Source organism: Erpetoichthys calabaricus, chromosome 13 (genome assembly GCF_900747795.2).
Source record: "Erpetoichthys calabaricus chromosome 13, fErpCal1.3, whole genome shotgun sequence".
NCBI lineage: Eukaryota > Metazoa > Chordata > Cladistia > Polypteriformes > Polypteridae > Erpetoichthys > Erpetoichthys calabaricus.
In genome coordinates this window covers 23,006,432-23,028,300 of record NC_041406.2, presented here as the reverse complement: position 1 = coordinate 23,028,300, position 21,869 = coordinate 23,006,432, and the positions used below count along the sequence as shown (strand labels likewise).

General features: G+C 43.4%; 2 protein-coding genes across 3 annotated transcripts in view; one reads left to right on the top strand and one right to left on the bottom strand.

Moving 5' to 3' along the window:
* cpsf1 (cleavage and polyadenylation specific factor 1) overlaps positions 1 to 4,226 on the top strand; it is an 86,974-nt gene extending 82,748 nt beyond the window's left edge. For both annotated transcript variants that reach the window (XM_028818030.2, XM_028818029.2), the window contains exons 37-38: positions 796 to 934; positions 3,959 to 4,226. In XM_028818030.2, coding sequence (XP_028673863.1) covers positions 796 to 934; positions 3,959 to 4,006 — 187 coding nt within the window. In that variant the 3' untranslated portion in view covers positions 4,007 to 4,226. The remainder of the gene's footprint in view (positions 1 to 795; positions 935 to 3,958) is intronic.
* A 16,135-nt stretch (positions 4,227 to 20,361) lies between these two features.
* Positions 20,362 to 21,869, bottom strand: part of adck5 (aarF domain containing kinase 5) — a 40,152-nt gene continuing 38,644 nt past the window's right edge. The window contains exons 14-15 of the mRNA XM_028818026.2: positions 20,594 to 20,710; positions 20,362 to 20,478 (exon numbers count right to left, since the gene is read on the bottom strand). Coding sequence (XP_028673859.2) covers positions 20,376 to 20,478; positions 20,594 to 20,710 — 220 coding nt within the window. The 3' untranslated portion in view covers positions 20,362 to 20,375. The remainder of the gene's footprint in view (positions 20,479 to 20,593; positions 20,711 to 21,869) is intronic.

Genomic DNA, 21,869 nt, shown 5'->3' with positions numbered 1-21,869 from the left:
CCTAAAAGAGTTAAAGCCACCATCTTTGCCTCATCCAGACAGTTCTGTTTCCGACTCAATCCTGTACACGACTGGCACACCATTTCAACCAATTTTGCAGCCAGGAAACAATATAAAGGTGGCTGCCTCAAACCTTTTTTATGTCTCCTGTCTATTCATATGACTCTGGCGTAGTCGGCAGGATGGATGATTCCAAGGAGTACCAGGAGCAAGACCTGAAGAATCCAATATCCTCTTAACATCCAAGTGAGACAGTACCATACCCAAATTTTCAGGCGGGAAGTTGCATTCCTCGGGACCGGAAGTGACATCATCAAGACCAGGTGGTATTTCCCATAACCGGTCTGCGGTGGAAACAGAGAAAGGATTAGTGCACCTCGCCACCCCCTGGTCTGGCATGGAATTGTCCTCATTCGGGCCCTTTAGCTGCTCTCCCATTCGCGCCTGTTTTGTGACACCTCATATGTGAGTCGTTTCAATTCCCCAGTATGCAGAAGAAAAGTGACGCTTTGACTGGTTGTAGAATTGAAATCTGCAGCCCCCGTAAAGCATTCAAGCGATGGCTGACAGCCCATCTCGGCCATTTAGCTTAGTTTTAGCGCCAATTAATGCCAGTTGGAACCAGAATGTCATTATACACGACATCATCCTGCCCCAGCCCTCATTTGCTCTGTTCGAATTGCTGCTGGTGTGTTCTCGACGTTTTCATAAACAGTCCGTCTTTCCTTTTCACACCAGAATGCTGACATGAATTTACCCCCTGAAGTCTTAACATTATGTTGCCTGTCTTCACAGAATGCTGCACGCTGACCGACGTTCCCTCCAGAATGCAGTCCGGAATATCTTAGACGGTGAACTACTGAACAAATATCTCTACCTGAGCACCATGGAGCGCAGCGAACTTGCAAAAAAAATTGGAACTACCCCAGATATAGTAAGTACGATTCCACTGTTGCTTGTCACTTTCCCAGCAACACGTGCGGTAGATGAGGTAGCTTTTGCTTACAGGTGAGTTGAAAGGGCCCGTCACAGGGATGTTCAGCCACAGACTGCATTTACAGTTAGGTCCATAAATATTTGGACAGAGACAACTTTTTTCTAATTTTGGTTCTGTACATTACCACAATGAATTTTAAATGAAACAACTCAGATGCATTTGAAGTGCAGACGTTCAGCTTTAATTCAGTGGGGTGAACAAAACGATTGCATAAAAACGTGAGGCAACTAAAGCATTTTCTGAACACAATCCCTTCATTTCAGGGGCTCAAAAGTAATTGGACAAATGAAATAACTGGAAATAAAATGTTCATTTCTAATACTTGGTTGAAAACCCTTTGCTGGCAATGACAGCCTGAAGTCTTGAACTCATGGACATCACCAGATGCTGGGTTTCCTCCTTTTTAATGCTCTGCCAGGCCTTCACTGCAGCGACTTTCAGTTGCTGTTTGTTTGTTGGCCTTTCTGTCTGAAGTTTAGTCTTCAACAAGTGAACTGCCTGCTCAATTGGGTTAACATCAGGTGACTGACTTGGCCATTCAAGAATTTTTAGATTGTGGCGAGACCTCAAAAGAGCAGTACATACGAGGGTTGTCTGGGTTCCGCGCGGAATCACTCGAAATAAGTAGCCAAGGATTTTTTTTTCTATTTTTCTCATGTACTTCGATCCTTTTTAAACTTTTTCCAAGTATTCACCGCCAACATCAATGCACTTTTGGGTTCTTCTGACCCACGCCGCAAAACACTCGCGAAAGGCAGTCTTTGGGAGGTTGTCCAGCTGTTCTTTGACAGCTGCAATCAGTTCCTCTTGAGTTTCGAAGTTGTGGCCTCGCAGGGGTTCTGTCACCTTCGGGAAGAGCCAAAAGTCACATGGTGCAAGATCAGGCGAGTAGGGTGGCGGGTTCAAAACGTTGACACCACTGTCTTCTATGAAATGCTTCGTCGCATTAGCCGTGTGGGCTGGCGCATTGTCATGAAGCAAAAAGTGACTTCGCAAGTTCTTGGACCGGCCTCTAGCCATCGCAGAAAAAACGTCAGGCAGGCACTGAGTGGTGTACCACTCAGAGGTGACAGTTGTCCCCTCCATCAGCGGAATTGACGCGACAATGCCATCGATGTTGAAAAGGATGGCAAACATGGTGCGTTCCACTGAGCGGATTAAACCATCAGAAAAGTCGTAAAAAATCATCACTCGAAAGTCACGCACGCACGGAGTGGGGAGCCTCGCCGCTAGCGCCCTCTCGGTTCGTTTGCTTCTCGTGTTCATTCTGAAGGACGAGAGGAAGCAAAACATCTGAACAAAAACATGCAACCACTTGAATAATCCCTCTACACAGCAGAACAGGTTTCGACAGGCTGACACTCGACAAACGATAAAAATTCCGCGCGGAACCTAGACAACCCTCGTACAAGATGGCCCAAGAATCTTGAAGATTTAGAAACCTTTGGTAAGTACGAATGGGCGGAAAGACCCCAAGTAAGAAGTGAAAGACTCTTAGCTGGCTACAAAAAGGGTGTACAGGCTGCCAAAGGGGGTCTTACTAAGTACTGACCATTAGGGAGGCCCTTTTATTTATTTTTTTTGTATTTTGAATCCATGAATGATGGAAATAAAAATGTAGTCTTGCTTAAAATGTTAACTTCATTCCTTTCGGTGGCCAGCTCAACTTCTGCTTACTTACCGTATAAACTCGCGTTTACGTTCACCCGCGTATAAGTCGGGGCTTGATTTTACCGTATAATTTCCGGTATTTTATAATGTCGCTCGTATAAGTCGAATGCAAAAAACTCCCACTATTGGTCCAAGCGATTAAGATATGCTAAGGCCCACCTGAGAGAGGAACCACGGAGCACACGGCCTTTTATGTCTATGAGGGTATCAGCGTGTGCTCCTAACCTCTCTCTCGATTGTCCCTACGTGACCACACGGTAATACCGAACTATTCTGAAGTGACGTTTGCACCGATTTGTGTTATTTGTATCTCACACCCTCATACACCTTTATCGTTAGAGCATCCCTTATCTACGATGGAGCGTTCGATCAGAAGAAAATATGAAGCTGGTTTTAAATTCGAAGTCGTTGAAGTGGCAAAAGAAACTGGCAACTGTGCTGCTGTGTCTGAGAAACTGATGAGAGACTGGAGAAGGCAAGAAGATGTTGAACATTTTTGAACTTGTGTATAAGTCGGGGTCTGATTTTATGATCGATTTTTCAGGTTTCAAGACCCGACTTGTACGCAAGTACATACGGTAACTCTTCACAGTAACAGACATTCGAAGCAAGGGGGCACAAACTTTTGCATGCCGCTCTAACAAAGCTAACGCACTAAAAATAAATCGGCTGAACTTCCAGTAAAGAGCAAGCTGCCAGGACCCTGGGTTTGAACCCCCCAGTCTGGTCACTGCCTCTTCTTAAAGTGGTCCAAGCTTGATGCTTTCAGAGTGGGCTTCAGCTCCCAGTGACCCTGAAAATGTGGAAGTGACTGTGTGCCCGTTAGCTGGAGCTGAGGAGATCACCACACCAGTCAGATACGTGTGGCCAGTCATTGGCATTCACGTCCACTTCTACCCCACTTATCCTGCTAAGGGTGGGAACTGACCGGGCAACCCTGACCTCACCAACCTCACCCGAGGAGTTTCAAGCCAATCCTGGATCCTTTCGGTGTGCCCCTCTTGTCATCAGTCTCTGGACCTCTTCCTTTAATTTAGCTGGACGGCTGTCCCCATCAGTGATCTCACCAAGAGGGTCCTACATTTACACCACACGTGACGTGTTACTCTCATGGCAGGACCCCTGTTCAGAAACGAGAATGTGCGACACAATCCCATATTTGACGTAAACACAAAAAGATTTGGGCAGTGTATCGTTGTACCGAATTCATCTTAATACGACGACCGGCACTCGGTAGAAAAGTTGATTTTATAACTCGGATTTTTTCCTTTTTTGTTTTTTCTTTTTCAGATATTGGAAGATTTGCTGGAAATCGACCGAGTGACGGCCCACTTCTGAACAGACGTCCACCTCTCCAGGTTCCACCCCATGAAGCTATTGTAGAATGCCTTAACATTTTCTTAAGGCTTTTTTATACAAAACATTTTTTGAGCGAGCCTTCTTAAAATTGTAAAGTTTTTTTTTGTTTCCAATATGTGATTTAATGTAGTTTTTTTTTTGTGTTATAAAAGTATCATTTTTCTTATGGAGAACTATTTTGTAAACAAAATAAAGCAAAAAAAAAAAAAAAAAAACAAGTGAATCCATTTGGCTGTGAAATGAATGAATGAACACCAGGTGGCGGTAAAGGTCTGGAATAACACGGGCAGGCAGGCGGGCGCGAGCGACTGTTAAAGTCAAAGACAAACGCAAATGAGAAGAGCCGTTCAGACCTGGGGGCGACTGCCGGCCAATTCCAGTTCTTGTCTTTGACTCTTCAAATTCATGTTGCATGCCATTCCAGTCCGATACGACCGCACTTGTATCGCTATCTGACCCAAATGGGCAGAGTTAATAAGAAATGAATTCATCAGACAGATGTGAACTGTTAGACCCATGAGCTGCAGATTGCTTATAGAGTGCTGGACGCCGCCTGCACATCTGTCAGCTCGCGATGGCCGCCGTTCAAAGATGCCTCGAGTGGAGTCGTCACTGCCGGAGCAGCGTGTAGGAACTCGGGGACACGAGAGGGGAGCCACTCGGCAAGACTGGCTGTGCACTAATAAAATGCATTACTGCAAATGTTTGGGATGCACCATCTGTTGGAATGACAAGTGCAGTGCCTGTGTCTCTGTTATATGCCATTTGGAATAGGATTAGTAAAAGCATTGTTAACGTTAATGATGCGCCATGTGCTGAAATGACAAGTGCAGTGCCATTGTGTCTATTATATGCCATTGGTATGGAATTTGTGAAAGCAGTATTAATGTTTGTGATGTGCCATCTTTTGCAATGTATTTTGTAATGCATGTAGGAATAAAATTCATTGCACTTGTCATTCCTGCAGATGGATGTATCACAAAATATTTAGTAATAAAATGCATTGAATTTGTTCCAACAGATGGTACATCTTAAAACATTTGTAGTAATAAAATGCATTACTGCAAAATTTTGTGATGCACCATCTGTTGGAATGATAAGTGCAGTGCCTGTGTCTCTTATATGCCATTTGGTATGGGATTCATAAACAGTGTTAATGATGTGCCATCTGTTGGAATGATAAATGCAGTGCCTGTGTCTCTTATATGCCATTTGGTATGGGATTCATAAACAGTATTAATGATGTGCCATCTGTTGGAATGACATATGCACTGCCTGTGACTTGTATATGCCATTTGGTATGGGATTCATAAACAGTGTTAATGATGCGCCATCTGTTGGAATGACAAGTGCAGTGCCTGTGACTCTTGTATGCCATTTGGTATGGGATTCATAAACAGTGTTAATGGTGTGCCATCGGTTGGAATGACAAGTGCAGTGCCTGTGACTATATGCCATTTGGTATGGGATTCATAAACAGTGTTAATGATGCGCCATCTGTTGGAATGACAAGTGCAGTGCCTGTGACTCTTGTATGCCATTTGGTATGGGATTCATAAACAGTGTTAATGGTGTGCCATCGGTTGGAATGACAAGTGCAGTGCCTGTGACTATATGCCATTTGGTATGGGATTCATAAACAGTGTTAATGATGCGCCATCTGTTGGAATGACAAGTGCAGTGCCTGTGTCTCTGTCGTAAAAGCAGCATTAACATTTCTGATGCACCATCTGTTGGAATTACAAATGCTTTTTGTTACTACAGATGTTTGTGATGCACCAAATATTGGAATTTCAGAGACATAACAATGGACACACAGACGCACCGACACTTGTCCATTTGTTAAGTAAGGCAGATTCTGTTGTTCTTATTGCTGCACAAAACGTCTGCCTCCTGGACACGTTTGCTTTGCGTGTATCTTACCGACTTTGGCCTGCTGAGCACACAAGTCACCTTTAAATGTTCCCGTCACGCACTGTTCAATTGCCGTTGCCCATTTTTATGATTCAAGTATGCATAGACAGAACAACGGGAACATGAGTGGTGATCTGACAGTTGTGTCACGGCAACTAGGAATGCAGCTCAGACAGACGGGCCGCGCCACTCTGTAAACGGCTTGTGGACCCACCCAAGAGCTTTTTAGCTCGTCTTTACGTAAACGTTGGACTGCGTGTGACAATGTGCTTCAAGCGTACAAAACTGTGAAGTGCGACAAGTCGATGAAGACTCATCATGTGCGTTGTTCTCGGTGCAGTCAGTGAGTTTCATGGCGGAAGGTTTCAGCGAAGGAGAAGCAGAATCGGGGCGAGGAGAATCCATCAGTGTTGTTGTGGGACACTGAAACGAGAAGCTTCAGATGTGGGGGACAAACGAAAATCGGCAGCAAAGCATCAACTAAACTGCAAGCAGGGTGTCCGCAACATTAAGCAGTTAAACGCACTAAACTGTCAAAGTTCAATTCCTGAGCCCCCAAACTCCTACGTGATGCGCTGAGTGAGGAGTGAGGCTGGTGTGGAGCCTGAAGATGTCAAGCAGAAAGTTTCAGGGAGCGAAACTTCTAAAGCCAATTGCTGTCCAGTGTAATTTATGCCGTTTGTGCCCCCCAGTGTTCATGGCAGGTTGGTGCCCGTCTATAGCAGTAGGCCCAGCTACGTCACAGGACCCTCGCTGTCATTGCCATCCCACTCAGTGCCCCTACTTTATATCTGATTTGCTGTGTGCTTTTCTTCTGGATACCCCAAAAGCCCTCTGTGTGTGTGTGTGTGCGCACATGAGGGGGTCAGTCTGCCACACTAAATGTGATGGTGGAAGGGAGGACGAATGGGTTGCCCCTGAACTGAGTGCCGTGGGTCTGATGGGAGATGGCAACATTCCACCCCTTGCAATGCAACAAGAAGGTGAGGACATGCGTCACTCCCAAGGCCTCATCTGGATGAAGTCGCCCCTCCAAAAATGGCCGACGTCCTACAGAGGAGTGCGAGCAGAGGGGCGGCCCACCCTTGGAGGATCAGCTGTCCTTCATGCCCGAAGGCTGAGCGGCCTGTGCAGCTCCCAGTCATATCTCCAGCGTTTTGGTCTCGACGTGAGGATCAAGACGTGTTTGGGTATGCAGAAGAGCGCTGGGTGGTCCTGTAGGCAAGAAACGTCTCGGACCTCAAATGAAGCGTGGCACTTAATCGATTAAAAAGGTCCATCTGAGAATAGCAGCCCCCGTTATGTAAAGAATGGCGGGCACAGCGAAAATCGTTTTCGCCGTCACCCTGCGGGTGCCACTCGTGTGCAGACAAAAGGCAACATTCTGAAGCCCACCTAAGACGTTTTATGAGTTGTGGCAGGAAAGCCAAGCGTGTAAAGCCCATCCATCAGGGAGCCCGCTGTCACCACGGGGGTTTGGGGGGGTGTCAGGGTCTGAACCTGAGCTGCGCTGACTTTGAATGTGCTCACATTACCAGGCTGACGGGACTCAAGTCTTAATGTGACACAAGCACACAGGAATGCCATCCTTTCCAGTCAGATTTGACTCATTTAGATATGTAACTGTGGTCCCATCCGATTGCGAGCGGGCAGGATTGGAATTCATGCGGTTTTTTTGCCTCTACGCATGCGCTGAGTGTTGTCACCATCATCATCATCAGCCAGCGTTATAAAACAACAACAGAGAAAAGAGCTACAGCTGTGACAACAGTCATGGACCCCACCAGGGGAACGCTACAAAAATCCATCTCAGAGGTTTAAACTGTCAGTTTCTGTAACTGTAAGGAATGAAATCAGGAAATGGAAGGCCACAGGCACAGTTGCTGTTAAACCCAGCAGGTCTGGCAGGCCAAGAAAAATACAGGAGCGGCATATGAGCAGGATTGTGAGAATGTTTACAGACAACACACAGATCACCTCCAAAGACCTGCAAGAACATCTTGCTACAGATGGTGTATCTGTACATCATTCTACAATTTGCACAAAGAACATCTGTATGGCAGGGTGATGAGAAAGAAGCCCTTTCTGCACTCACACCGCAAATAGTCGCTGCTTGTATGCAAATGCTTCATTTTGGAACAAAGTGCTTTGGACTGATGAGACAAAAATGGAGTTATTTGGTCAGAACAAAAAGCAATTTGCATGGCGGAAGAAGAACACCGCATTCCAAGAAAAACACCTGCTACCTACTGTCAAATTTGGTGGAGGTTCCATCATGCTGTGGGGCTATGTGGCTAGTTCAGGGACTGGGGTCCTTGTTAAAGTCGAGGGTCAGATGAATTCAACCCAATATCAACAACTTCTTCAGGATAAAGTTCAAGAATCAGTCACAAAGTTAAAGTTACGCAGAGGTTGGATATTCCAACAAGACACAGACGTCAAGGTATGGAGCGTATTGTTTTGGTTCAGATTGCTTCATTCTAATGGGAGTTACAACAGAATATCTTTCGAGTGAATCTCCGTGTGTCACACCCTAAACTGGGTGACATCTTCTCATTATTTCTTGCCTCTCTGACTAACCATTAGCCCCAGTTTATGATCTGCCATGCAGTTGGTAAGGCATGGAGGGCACAGAGTTTTCAAGCCGTATCCTGTAATGTATCATACTGACCATATTGAATGTGCCATACGTACAGTAAATGAAAGACCTGTGTGTGTATATATGTATGGAGAAGTCCGCTCTGCTCACACTCAACCACGGAAGTTGATGTGAATTCTACAGAAGATGCAGAAGTTTATACAAGTGTGACTTGCACTTGGTGAGATGGCACACGCACGCACTAACAATTTTTGGCCACTTGCATGCATCTCACTTCTCATTGAAGCCAAGCAGATAATCTCAGCTGTGTGGTACATGCACATTGTACATTCACACAACGAACTACCTGCCTGAGTTGGGTTCCAGCCTGTCCTGCTGAATTTGTGCCACAGCTGCACTCGACTACACATCCATCTTGGACACGATATGACCTGTTCTGTGCCACCTAGCTGGTGCCTCCTCAAGTTCACCAAGCATAGTAAAACTGCTTTGGAGTCTTAGGGTTGTTTTTTGTCCCGATGACCACACGTAGCTAGTAAGACCTGTGTGTGTATGGAGTAGTCCGCTCTGCTCACAGTGAACCACATCCATGCACCTCACTTCTCACTACGAAAGACCCGTAAACAGCAAACACCGCCACACAACAACAAGGTTGTGCTAATGACTCAGATGAAGAGACACAACATCGAAACAAAGCAAAGGCCACGGCACAACAACTTATAAGTGAAACACCTCAGCAACGGAGGGCAAAGCTTGAAGTTTTCACTAAAAACATGGTCTGTCTGGAGGTCATGTTTCTCAAGACAAAGATTAATTGGACTTGTATGCCAGCGATACATCTAAGATGTGGTATCGCCAGTGCTTTCTTATTAAAGCCAGTTAGGCAGCAAGCACAGGTGGGACCATGACCTCTGACCTGGCGTTCGGGAAAGCAGCTAAAAGAGAAATGAAGAATTTGTACGCTATGGTGTAAGCCTGATCTCTTTGATCTCTTCAGGGCATGTGATGTCCCCGATGTCCACACCGTCACCTCATCTTCACATCAGTCTGCAGATGACAAGCATTAATAGAGGAGGTCAAATCACAACACCTGCCAGATATCCAGGGAAGCCAGCTTGTTCTCCTTTGGCCCGCTGTGTACCGTATGTTTGTATTTATAACGTCACGTGCATTTGGTTCCGATTGTGTTACAGCGCGTTCATCTCACTTTTGTGTGTTACTTTTCTGTTCATCAAATTCAAATGCTTTGTTTTCCGACGTGTTCAACCTGAGCTGTGTGCTCCTGTACCTTTATGAAGAATGGATGACAGGGGATGCTGCAGTGTTGGCTTTTCAACATGCGGTCCTCTTCTCTAAGTGTTCCTTACTTAGCGGTGCTACGTGAGAGTCGTCCGTTTACATATTTATCAGTTGTTCGATGTGTTAAAGTGACAACTTGTTGAGATAAAATGGAGACGATAATGGCTGAGCCTGGGAGGTACGACTTCCCTTTCTTTTTTTTTTTATTTTAATTCTATTCATTTTATTGTAATCATTCAAACAAATTGATCAATTTTTACAAATAATAGGATTGAAAGTCAAGTCGACCCCCTCACCCCTGAGAGAGAGAGAGAGAAACGCCAACGGGGGAAAACTTAAGGCTTGTAGACAAACCTAAACTGATGAGTTTAATAGGCCAGTAGAGATGAATGGAGGAGAAAAAGAAATGCGGAGAGAATTACTGACTCGGTGCTTCAAGAGCTTAGTCTAAGATTTTACTGATTAGATCCTGCCAGGTTTTAAAAAAATTTTGTACAGATCCTCTAACTGAATATTTGATTTTTTCCCGTTTCAAATAATATAAAACATCGGTTACCCACTGACTTAAAAGAGCAGAGTTAGGATTCTTCCAGTTTAGCAAAATAAGTCTGCGTGCCAAAAGTGTAGTGAAGGCGATCACAGTTTGTTTGTCCTTCTGCACTTTAAGACCCTCGGTGTGCCCACCAAACACAGCTGTTAGTGGATTGGGACCCCAAGGCTGTCTGAAAGGCATTTAAAATTTTTGGTCCAAAATGATGTTAGTTTGGTGCCGGCCCAAAACATGTGACCCAGTGAGGCTGGAGCTCGATTGCAGCGTTCGCAGGTCGGCTCTCACCCTGGAAACATTTTGGACAGTTTTAGGCGAGACAGATGAGCTCGATTATGTAATTTTGAGTTGAATAATTCGATGCTTTGCACATATGGAACTCGAGTGAATTCTCTGCATTGCTACTTTCCACTCCTCTTCTGATATATTGATTAAGAGATCTTCTTCCCAATGTCCTCTTGGATCTTTGAAAGGTAGGGACTCTAATAAGATTTTATATATTGCAGAGATGGTGTCCAAGTCCTTGAAGTTGAGCAGTATTTTTTCCAGCATGGAGGAGGATGCAAGATGAGGAAAATCAGGCAAGTTCTGTTTAACAAAGTTTCTAATTTGAAGATAGTGAAAGAAATGTGTAGCTGGGAGGTTAAATTTGGAATGTAATTGTTCGTCCCGGGTCCTCCCTGCATGGAGTTTGCATGTTCTCCCCGTGTCTGCGTGGGTTTCCTCCCACAGTTCAAAGACATGCTGGTTAGGTGGATTGGCGATTCTAAATTGGCCCTAGTGTGTGTTTGTGTGTGTCCTGCGGTGGGTTGGCACCCTGCCCGGGATTGGTTCCTGCCTTGTGCCCTGTGTTGGCTGGGATTGGCTCCAGCAGACCCCCGTGACCCTGTGTTCGGATTCAGCGGGTTGGAAAATGATGGATGGATGTAATTGTTTGTACGATGCAAAGATGTCGTCTATATAAAGATCTCTGAGCAATTTAATCCCAAATTTTTTCCAGATATTAAAAACTGCGTATGTTTGCGAGGGTTGAAAAAGGTGGTTCTCATGCAGAGGTGCCACAGATAAAAGCTTCTCCATCTTAAAATGCTTCCTACATTGGTTCCATATTCTGAGTGAGTGAAGCACAATTGGGTTATTAGTATATTTGCTGATAACTTGCATTTATTGGGGCGCAGAGCAGGGAGTATAAAGAAGTACCACAGGATTTTATTTCTATTGCGGACCAAGCCTGTGTATGTTCATTTATTTGTGTCCAGGTTTTTATGGCTTGTATGTTTGCTGCCCAGTAATAAAACTGAAAGTTAGGTAGAGCCATGCCACCTTCTGCCTGAGGTCTTTGTAGGGTCGCTCTTTGGTTACGTGAATGTTTTGAGTTCCAAATAAATGAGGTTATTGTTGAATCTAATTGTTTAAAAATGATTTACTGATATATATTGAAATGTTTTGAAATAAAAAAGCAGCTTAGGAAGAATATTCATCTTAACAATGTTAATTCTTCCAGCTAGAGTGAGATGAAGGGTTGACCATCTATGCAAGTCTTGCTTAACTTTTTCCATACAGACAGCAAAATTTTGTTGATAAAGAGCTTTGTGTTTACTTGTGATGTTAACCTCTAGATATTTAAACTGATCTGCTATGGTAAAATGAAAGGTCTCCAATATGATATTGTATGCTTGAGAATTCACTGGAAAGAGTACACTTTTAGTCAAATTAATTCTGAGACCACAGATCTTTTGAGATTCTGTAAGTGCTGTTAAGACTGCAGGCACAGTATTTTCTGGGTCTGATATATATAAGACCATATCATCTGCATATACAGAAATTTTCTGTTCCAGTCCTTCTCAGATAATCCCATTTATCTGATCAGCATTTCAACAGTGAACTGCCAGTGGTTCAATGGCGATTGCAAACAGCAGTGGTGACAAGGGACATCAGTGTCTGATACCACATTCCAGTTTAAAGTAGTCTGAACAAATGTTGTTAAAGGACTTCCCTCTTTCACTCAAACATTGCCAGGCTGCTCCTCTACAGCACATACTGTGTACTGAGGACTTCGGAGCTCCGGTCCCTTTCTTTTTCTTCTTACTACTCCATCTTTGAGCGCTTCAGCAGTGCGCATCTCAGTTCCAGATAAGACCACCTGTCCACTCCACACATGAAGCTCTCCTGACTCAGATTGGTAAGATGGTTTGGTTTATTTGGTATCCTTAGAGTGTGACCCCATTTTGAAATCTGAGCTTTTTCACAACCACCGCCGTTTTAAATATTGACATTCACTTCCTATTCAATACATTATTTAATGTTTTTTTTCTATTTTTAAATATTTTCTCACAACTCCATTAAGCATATCAGGTGACCCCAAGGTTGGGAAACACCACCTTAGCGGTTTCAGGCCGGCTTTACGCCATTATCTATTATCGCCGTTCTCAGTGACGGCCTAAACTGCTTTTTTGTGTCGATTATAATCCTAACTGAATTGAGATTATATTGTGGGGAAACAAGGGAAGGTGTTTACACAGTACTGTGCAAAACGCTTCAGTCTGTTAGTTCCATTCAAAAAGTGAAACTTGTATATTAGATTCATTCATTACACACAGACTGATGTATTTCAAATGTTTATTTCTTTTAATGTTGATGATTATAACTGACAACTAATGAAAGTCCCAAATTCAGTATCTCGGAAAATTAGAATATTGTGAAAAGGTTCAACATTGAAGACACCTGGTGCCACACTCTAATCAGCTAATTAACTCCAAACACCTGCAAAAGCCTTTAAATGGTCTCTCAGTCGAGTTCTGTAGGCTACACAATCATGGGGAAGACTGCTGACTTGACAGTTGTCCAAAAGACGACCATTGACACCTCGCACAAGGAGGGCGAGACACAAAAGGTCATTGCTAAAGAGGCTGGCTGTTCACAGAGCTCTGTGTCCAAGCACATTAATAGAGAGGCGAAGGGAAGGACAAGATGTGGTAGAAAAAAAGTGTACAAGCAATAGGGATAACCGCACCCTGGAGAGGATTGGGAAACAAAACCCATTCAAAAATGTGGGGGAGATTCACAAAGAGTGGACTGCAGCTGGAGTCAGTGCTTCAAGAACCACCACACACAGACGTATGCAAGACATGGGTTTCAGCTGTCGCATTCCTTGTGTCAAGCCACTCTTGAACAAGAGACAGCGTCAGAAGCGTCTCGCCTTTGGACTGCTGCTGAGTGGTCCAAAGTTATGTTCTCTGATGAAAGTAAATTTTGCATTTCCTTTGGAAATCAAGGGCCCAGAGTCTGGAGGAAGAGAGGAGAGGCACAGAATCCACGTTGCATGAGGTCCAGTGTAAAGTTTCCACCGTCAGTGATGGTTTGGAGGTGCCATGTCATCTGCTGGTGTTGGTCCATTGTGTTTTCTGAGGTCCAAGGTCAACGCAGCCGTCTACCAGGAAGTTTTAGAGCACTTCATGCTTCTTGCTGCTGACGAACTTTATGGAGATGCAGATTTCATTTTCCGACAGGACCTGGCACCTGCACACAGTGCCAAAGCTACCAGTACCTGGTTTAAGGACCATGGTATCCCTGTTCTTGTCTGGCCAGCAAACTCGCCTGACCTTAACCCCATTGAAAATCTATGGGGTATTGTGAAGAGGAAGATGCAATACTCCAGACCCAACAATTCAGAAGAGCTGAAGGCCACTATCAGAGCAACATGGGCTCTCATAACACCTGAGCAGTGCCACAGACTGATCGACTCCATGCCACGCCGCATTGCTGCAGTAATCCAGGCCAAAGGAGCCCCAACTAAACATTGAGTGCTGTACATGCTCATACTTTTCATGTTCATACCTTTCAGTTGGCCAACATTTCTAAAAATCCTTTTTTTGCATTGGTCTTAATTGATATTCTAATTTTCCGAGATACTGAATTTGGGACTTTCATTAGTTGTCAGTTATAATCATCAACATTAAAAGAAATAAACATTTGAAATACATCAGTCTGTGTGTAATGAACGAATCTAATATACAAGTTTCACTTTTTGAATGGAATTACTGAAATAAATCAACTTTGTCATGATATTCTAATTTTATGACCAGCACCTGTACATTTGGCTTCACTGGTTGGTTCACGTCATCTGGATTGGTGTGTTAATGAAAAAGAGCAGATTTTACACTGGAAACAGTGAAGCAATGGCATATAAGCTTTAAATGTCCTTAAAGAAAGAAACTAACCTAGTAATACATTTAATAATATGAGATCTGTTTTGAGATGATGTTTACGACGTTCTACTTGACAAACTAATGAGAAACTATGATATTAAAGTCAAAATTTCCACTTTAATCACAGAACAGGCCTTTTCTCTGTGTCCTTATTTTTTTCTCTATGTCTCACATACGCTGCCGCACATTCTGATGCTGTTGAAAAAATAAAGGACGGCACTGAAAATGGCATGCGAGACCTTTAAAATGTATTGTGTCATTACAATGGGGAATATGTAACGCTTCAATATAAAAGCACCACAAATGTATTTGTATGTCAGCATTTTGCTTCAACACATCGAACCATTCGATCCTGTAGGATCCTCAAAATGGCCTTCTGTCACATGTAGATAGTAAACGGTGACTCTGATGTCACGTTCTGACTTGATCACACTGCGTCCCCCCATCTTTTGCTGGTACTGCAACTCGCGCACGTGTCACGTTAATTTCTGAGGAGGTGCTCAGAGGACGCGTCAAATGAACACTGGGAATGCATGGCAGCCATAATGTGTCCACATTCCGAGTGTGAAGTATAAATGAGCCCTAAGTGTTCTCTAAAGTTAACTCCAGAAAAGACGATTACTATTCAAAAGTGGAAAACAAACAAAAAAAAAAAGTTGGTGAGAGCGAGACATGGTGACATTTTGGCGTTTAAATTCATTTGGTTGGTTGTTGTGATTAATGAAAAACAAAAAAATGTAATCGATGCTCTTTTCTACCAATCACACAATAGCACGACACTAGCTAATCAGTGAGGATCCTCTGTGAAGCCAGACACACCTGTATAATGACACACATCTGGAGACAAGCAGGAGGGAAATTTCGCTTCAAACTGGGTGGGAACAATTAAAAGAAATCGGAGTGTCACATTTCTAAACCAATCCGACGCCTCATGAAGGTGGCGCTCAAAGTGGGGACGGGGATTTTAAACGGCAAAGACCAGAGGTGCTCTAGTTAACCTTAGTCCAAGCTTCTGATTACGATGAACTGTATACAGTCAGCATCTCCTAAAAAGAGACCCCAATTCAACATATGGATGTGTGCAGAGAGCACACTGCACTTGTTACATCACCTGATGGGACCTTTCTGTAACAGCAGATTCTACACTGGCGTTTGTGGGTGAATGTGAACGATATGTAGACACACACAGCGTAGTGTAGGAATCAACATAAGGGTGAGAGAACTGGCAGCTACACTCATGAAAAGCAGGAGGGAGAGCTTACAAATGACATTTCTTAGCTTTATGTTCAAGTGTGTATGAAGCATGAGGCCGTGTCCAATGGGTGGTATGAAGGGCCGAGAAAAAGCTCTGCTTGGCAGAAGTTGTCAAGGACTGCGGCAACAGTGGATGGCTGGCTGCACTATTAGAGCTTAAAGAAACAAGTACCTGTATACGGGCCTCCCAGTTTATCAAACACAGATAAAGATGTTAGAATTTTCACGGCTGCATGGCGATGTTTTACCGAGGATCTCAATGTGGGGTACAGTTCAAGTTCCAGGTGGACACCATGGGTAGCCTATGGATTTATGCACAGCACATGTGTTCAACAAAGCGTGCCAACTGACATTTTCTTTTTGATTATTATGAATGTATACATGTTTTTCCCTGTAAATATTGATTGAAGCACAAGTCTGGTCAAGCTACTGAACTGTGCTAAACTGGGGGGATATTTCTTGAACATGTGTTAAAAAAAGTGTTTATTAACATATTCAATATCGTGTTGAGTATTAATAATCAGTGCGCACAGAGATGTAATTTCTGTATACATATGTCTGTGTGTTTATATATATATATATATATATATATATATATATATTCACGGCATTCGAAGTCTGTGTCACAATCTGATAGTGTGGGTGGTTACCTACCAGGTAACGCTTTGTGGTTGGCCAGCAATCTGCTAACGTCCGCCACGGTGCCCTCAGATTGTGACACAGACTTCGAATGCCGTGAATGTAATTACCCCGATCTACATGCTGTCAAATAAACGAACCACACGCCGTGGCGCAACGTTAGGGGCATCGCCTCTGACGCTGACGTCCGAGGTTCGATTCCCGAGAGGGAGTGCAGTGGAGTGTGTACACCTGATGAGCCCAGAATGAGGGCGAAACACGTGTCGTGTACTCTTTGCATTTATTTGACAGTAAACTATTTTCATATATATATATATATATATATATATATATATATATATATATATATATATAATACACACACACGAGTGGGCAAAAGTAGGTTTACAGTTGAGTTGTCTGGATGGAGAAAGACATGCAGGTTATGATTGTACAACAGCTTTATTAACTCAAAAATATGCCCGAATGGCACTTAAGATAAACTTAAACTATGCGACTCTTCAATTCCACCAGAGGGGGTAAACGTTGAACATTATTCAAGTTATTGTCTGTTTTTTACCTGCATTTTTTATTACTCTTTAATATTTTTGCTGCTGGAGTATGTGAATTTCCCCCTGAGATTAATAAAGTATCTATCTATCTAACAAAAATAAATAATAATGGAAAATAATAAATAAAACAAGAATAAACTCTGATCATATACAACTGTAAACCTTCTTTGGCCTAACGCTGTATATAAATAAATAATTGTATAGTTATGTGCATAGTATGCTGCTGCTGAAGAATGTGAATTTCCCATTAGGATTAATAAAGTATCTATCTATCTATCTATAAAACGTATATATTGTGTAGTTTACATGAAGGCAAATGTTCATTATTTTAAATTCTTATAAGAACAGTTAACTAAAATTGATTTACTGAACTTGTTGGTTGTGTTTAATTTCATTTGAGGCTGGTGGATGTGAAGCCCACCAGTAAATTGACCTTAAATTCTAAATAACGAGCCCATTTAACCAAAGTGATGAACGCAAACAGAAACACCAGTATTAGGAAATAAAAGTTCAACCAGCAGGTGAGGCCACAGTAGATGTGGCGGTGTAACCTGCAAGTCTTACACTGTGGCAAAAGACAGCACAGCAACAAGACACAAAATAGTCATCCTGAATCATCAGAGTACTTCTGTGAAGCAAGCAGGTCTTTCTAAATGTGCTGTCCAGAAGCTCTAATAAACAGACAAGGTTGAGGACCAGAATCACAGTGGTCAGCCATGGAGTGCAGCAAACGAGAAATACTTATGTAGCAGTGCTTGACATGTCAACTCCCTGCATTGGCTCCGATTGGTCATCTGCCGAGGGTGCAGAGGCTGTTGGGTACAAAGAGGCTGGTGTGACATTTAAAAGGGGGCTAGTGTTACCAAAAAAGAAGAGAAGTATTTTGTGTTTCTTGTCTAAAGTTCCTGTCTGTCTACCTTCCGTTGTGATACCTGTGCCTTCTCATTTTGTCCTGGATCATTTCTGGGTCGGGGTTGGTTACGTGAGGACTGTACGTGGATTCATGACCATTCTGTGAAGAAAGGAGCACTCCTGAACTCATTCACCCGTCTTCACCATTTGAGGAACTATCGCTAAGACTATCTTTACATTCCCCTTAAACGTGCGGATCTCTGGACTATTTACCTCCATCTTTACATCAGTTGCCGTTTTTTCATGGACTTCACTGTGTGTGGTTTTTGTTTGTGATTTGTTGTATTTAATGTATACTCGCCATAAGGGGAACTGGGGCGGGATCGTTGTTTTCATTTATTATTAATACATTCTTTATTTGCTGTTTTATTTCCATTGGCTTTTTGTCTGTTTGTGAGTGTGTGAGAGTCGGGCCAAGGCTGGGTGCATCCCTGGAATCTCCGCTAAAAAAATAAATTAATCACCATCTCTTCGATGGTGTAAATCTTAGCGGCACCTGACCACTACACTTAAGAGCTTTTTTTTTCACTTCGAAATCAGAACTTGTCTACCTCCACAATCTAGAGAACAATCGGAACCCACTGAGATCCTGACTTACCAATCTGCAGGCCAGAGAAGTATCACGAGAAGTGGTCTTTGTGAAAGACTTGCAACCAAAAAGCCATTCCTCTGACTTGCAAATAAAACTAAATGACTTACCTCCGCACCAGCACTTGGCTCCGACAAAATGAGAGCAGGTGCTGTGGACTGAGAAGCGTCAGTCTGAAATCTACTTAAAAGCTGGTGAATGCTACAAGGATGTGTCTGCTGACAACAGTGAAGTGAAGTGGACGTTCCCTACAGGTTTGGGACTTTAATTCTACAAATCCAATTGGTGGTTTGATCAAAATTGATTGCCCCCTCACTGCTAAGAAATACATGCAGATTCTTATCCATCATGTAATACCATCAAGGAGGCATCTGTTTGGTCCCAACTTTATTCTACAGCATGACAATAACCTCAAACACAAAGTCAGAAAAAACTATCTGCAGCAAAAATAGCAACAGGGAATACTGCAACAGTCGGTGTGACCCTCACAGAGCCCTGACCCACCACATCATCGAGCCACTCTGGGATTATACGGTGGAACTGAGGCAAGTGAACAAGCAACCAGGTGAGGACCTTCAGAAACAGGAGCCAATGGCCCCAAAGGAATTTCGGGGGTGGCCACACCAAATACTGATTACATTTGTTTTTTCAGTTTATTGCACCATTTAAGAATTGTATTGATTAATAAAAACTATTCATGGCGTTATTTTTGAAAGCATTCCAGCATTTTTTTTTTTTCCACAACTGCTTAAGACTTTTGCACATTGCTGTACGTATTAGGGGCAGCACGGTGGCGTAGTGGGTAGCGCTGCTGCCTCGCAGTTGGGAGACCTGGGGACCCGGGTTTGCTTCCCAGGTCCTCCCTGCGTGGAGTTTGCATGTTCTCCCCGTGTCTGCGTCGGTTTCCTCCGGGCGCTCCGGTTTCCTCCCACAGTCCAAAGACATGCAGGTTAGGTGGATTGGCGATTCTAAATTGGCCCTAGTGTGTGCTTGGTGTGTGGGTGTGTTTGTGTGTGTCCTGCGGTGGGTTGGCACCCTGCCCGGGATTGGTTCCTGCCTTGTGCCCTGTGTTGGCTGGGATTGGCTCCAGCAGACCCCCGTGACCCTGTGTTCGGATTCAGCGGGTTGGAAAATGGATGGATGGATGTACGTATTAGGTTTATCTTTTTTTATTAATTCACTGTTTATGCGTGTGCATGTTGATTTTTGTTTTTGTATATTGTTTTTTGCAATATATTCTCTTCCCCCCCACATATTTCCTTTTTCTCTTTCATCATTTTTGGGTTATATAGTCTTCTGCACTGATGATTAGGAAACTGGTGTGGGAAAATTTATTACGTAGCCCAGTACAGTGTTGACCTGGCCTGGTCTGAACTTTTTCCAGGCCTCTGGCCTGTCACCCAAGTTATTTCAAGTTGACCGTGGCAATTTCAATTCTCTCCACAGCAGCAGTTCCAGCTTTAGGTTGTGCAGTAGAAGAGATGGTTTTGGACTGTCCAGCACATAGCAGATGGTTCAGTCTCTACCACAGCTGACTGGATGCACCTGGTACATCGCTTAACCTCCTTGGGCTCCACCTGTAAGTAAATGACTGAGTGCACTAAACGTATGCCCCTGTCCCAGGCCAGTGTCTACTGTGGAAAGAGGCTGTTTGTCACGGATGTGTTATGTGGTGGAATGCAAGCATGGAAGTCGTCTATTCTTAACTGCTGATTCCATAATGTGTAAAACAGTGATGACACTTTCCAAAAGACACAACTGAACTGAAGTTTGTTTGCAGGCTGTTCCTGTGAGACTGGTTAAGCCTGAGATGAACATCTGCTTCTGTAGCCGACATCACAGCATGTACTGGTAGATCCTGTCATCTTGAGGCATGAACCCAAAGTGAATCAGAAGTCTCACCAGCCATCGCGCCAGGTTCATCTTTACACTTTCTGACCTGGAAAGGGTAAGAGGAACAACATTAAATAAATAAATAAATAAAAAAATAAAAAAGAGGACAGTCACTCCCTGACTAATGTACATTTATTTTTAACACATGAAATGTAAATTACCTTAAAGAAAATTCAAATTTGATGTTTTCCCATAACATCTTAAACCAGCTGATTGGCTGAATCTGCAGCAGTCCATGTGTTTTCTGTGCTTTTATCTGACTCAATCCTCTAACAGCGCTGCCAACAACAATTGGGAGAGAAATAAAAAAAAATATAAATATATATATACCCCTACACTTTTTCACATTTTGTTATTATGTAGCCTTGTGCCAAAATCACTTAAATTATTTTTCCCCACATCAAGCAACACTCAATAACCCAAAATGAAAACAGGATTTTAGAAATGTTTACAAGGTGAACAAAAATAAAAATATCACACATTGACACAAGTACAGTGATCCCTCGCTATATCGCGCTTCGCCTTTCGCGGCTTCACTCCATCGCGGATTTTATATGTAAGCATATTTAAATATATATCGCGGATTTTTCGCTGCTTCGCGGGTTTCTGCGGACAATGGGTCTTTTAATTTCTGGTACATGCTTCCTCAGGTGGTTTGCCCAGTTGATTTCATACAAGGGACGCTATTGGCAGATGGCTGAGAAGCTACCCAGCTTACTTTCTCTCTCTCTCTCTCTCTCTCTTGCGCTGACGTAGGGGGGTGTGAGCAGGGGGGCTGTTCGCACACCTAGACGATAAGGACGTTGCTACCTTCTGTGTGCAGCTGCTTCCTGAAGGACCTGCTGCATGGTGCTTCGCATACTTAAAAGCTCAAAGGGCACGTATTGATTTTTGACTTTGTTTTTCTCTGGCTCTCTCTCTCTTCCTGCTCCTGACGGAGGGGGTGTGAGCTGCCGCCTTCAACAGCTTTGTACCGGCGGTGCTTCGCATACTTAAAAGCAAACAGCCCTATTGATTTGTTTGCTTTCCTCTGTCTTTCTGACAGACTCTGCTCCTGACACGCACTCCTTTGAAGAGGAAGATATGTTTGCATTCTTTTAATTGTGAGACGGAACTGTCATCTCTGTCTTGTCATGGAGCACAGTTTAAACTTTTGAAAAAGAGACAAATGTTTGTTTGCAGTGTTTGAATAACATTCCTGTCTCTCTACAACCTCCTGTGTTTCTGCGCAAATCTGTGACCCAAGCATGACAATATAAAAATAACCATATAAACATATGGTTTCTACTTCGCGGATTTTCTTATTTCGCGGGTGGCTCTGGAACGCAACCCCCGCGATGGAGGAGGGATTACTGTATTCAGACCCTTTGCTATGACACTAGAAATTTGGCTCAGGTGTATCACATTCTATTGATCATTACGGAGATGTTTTACACC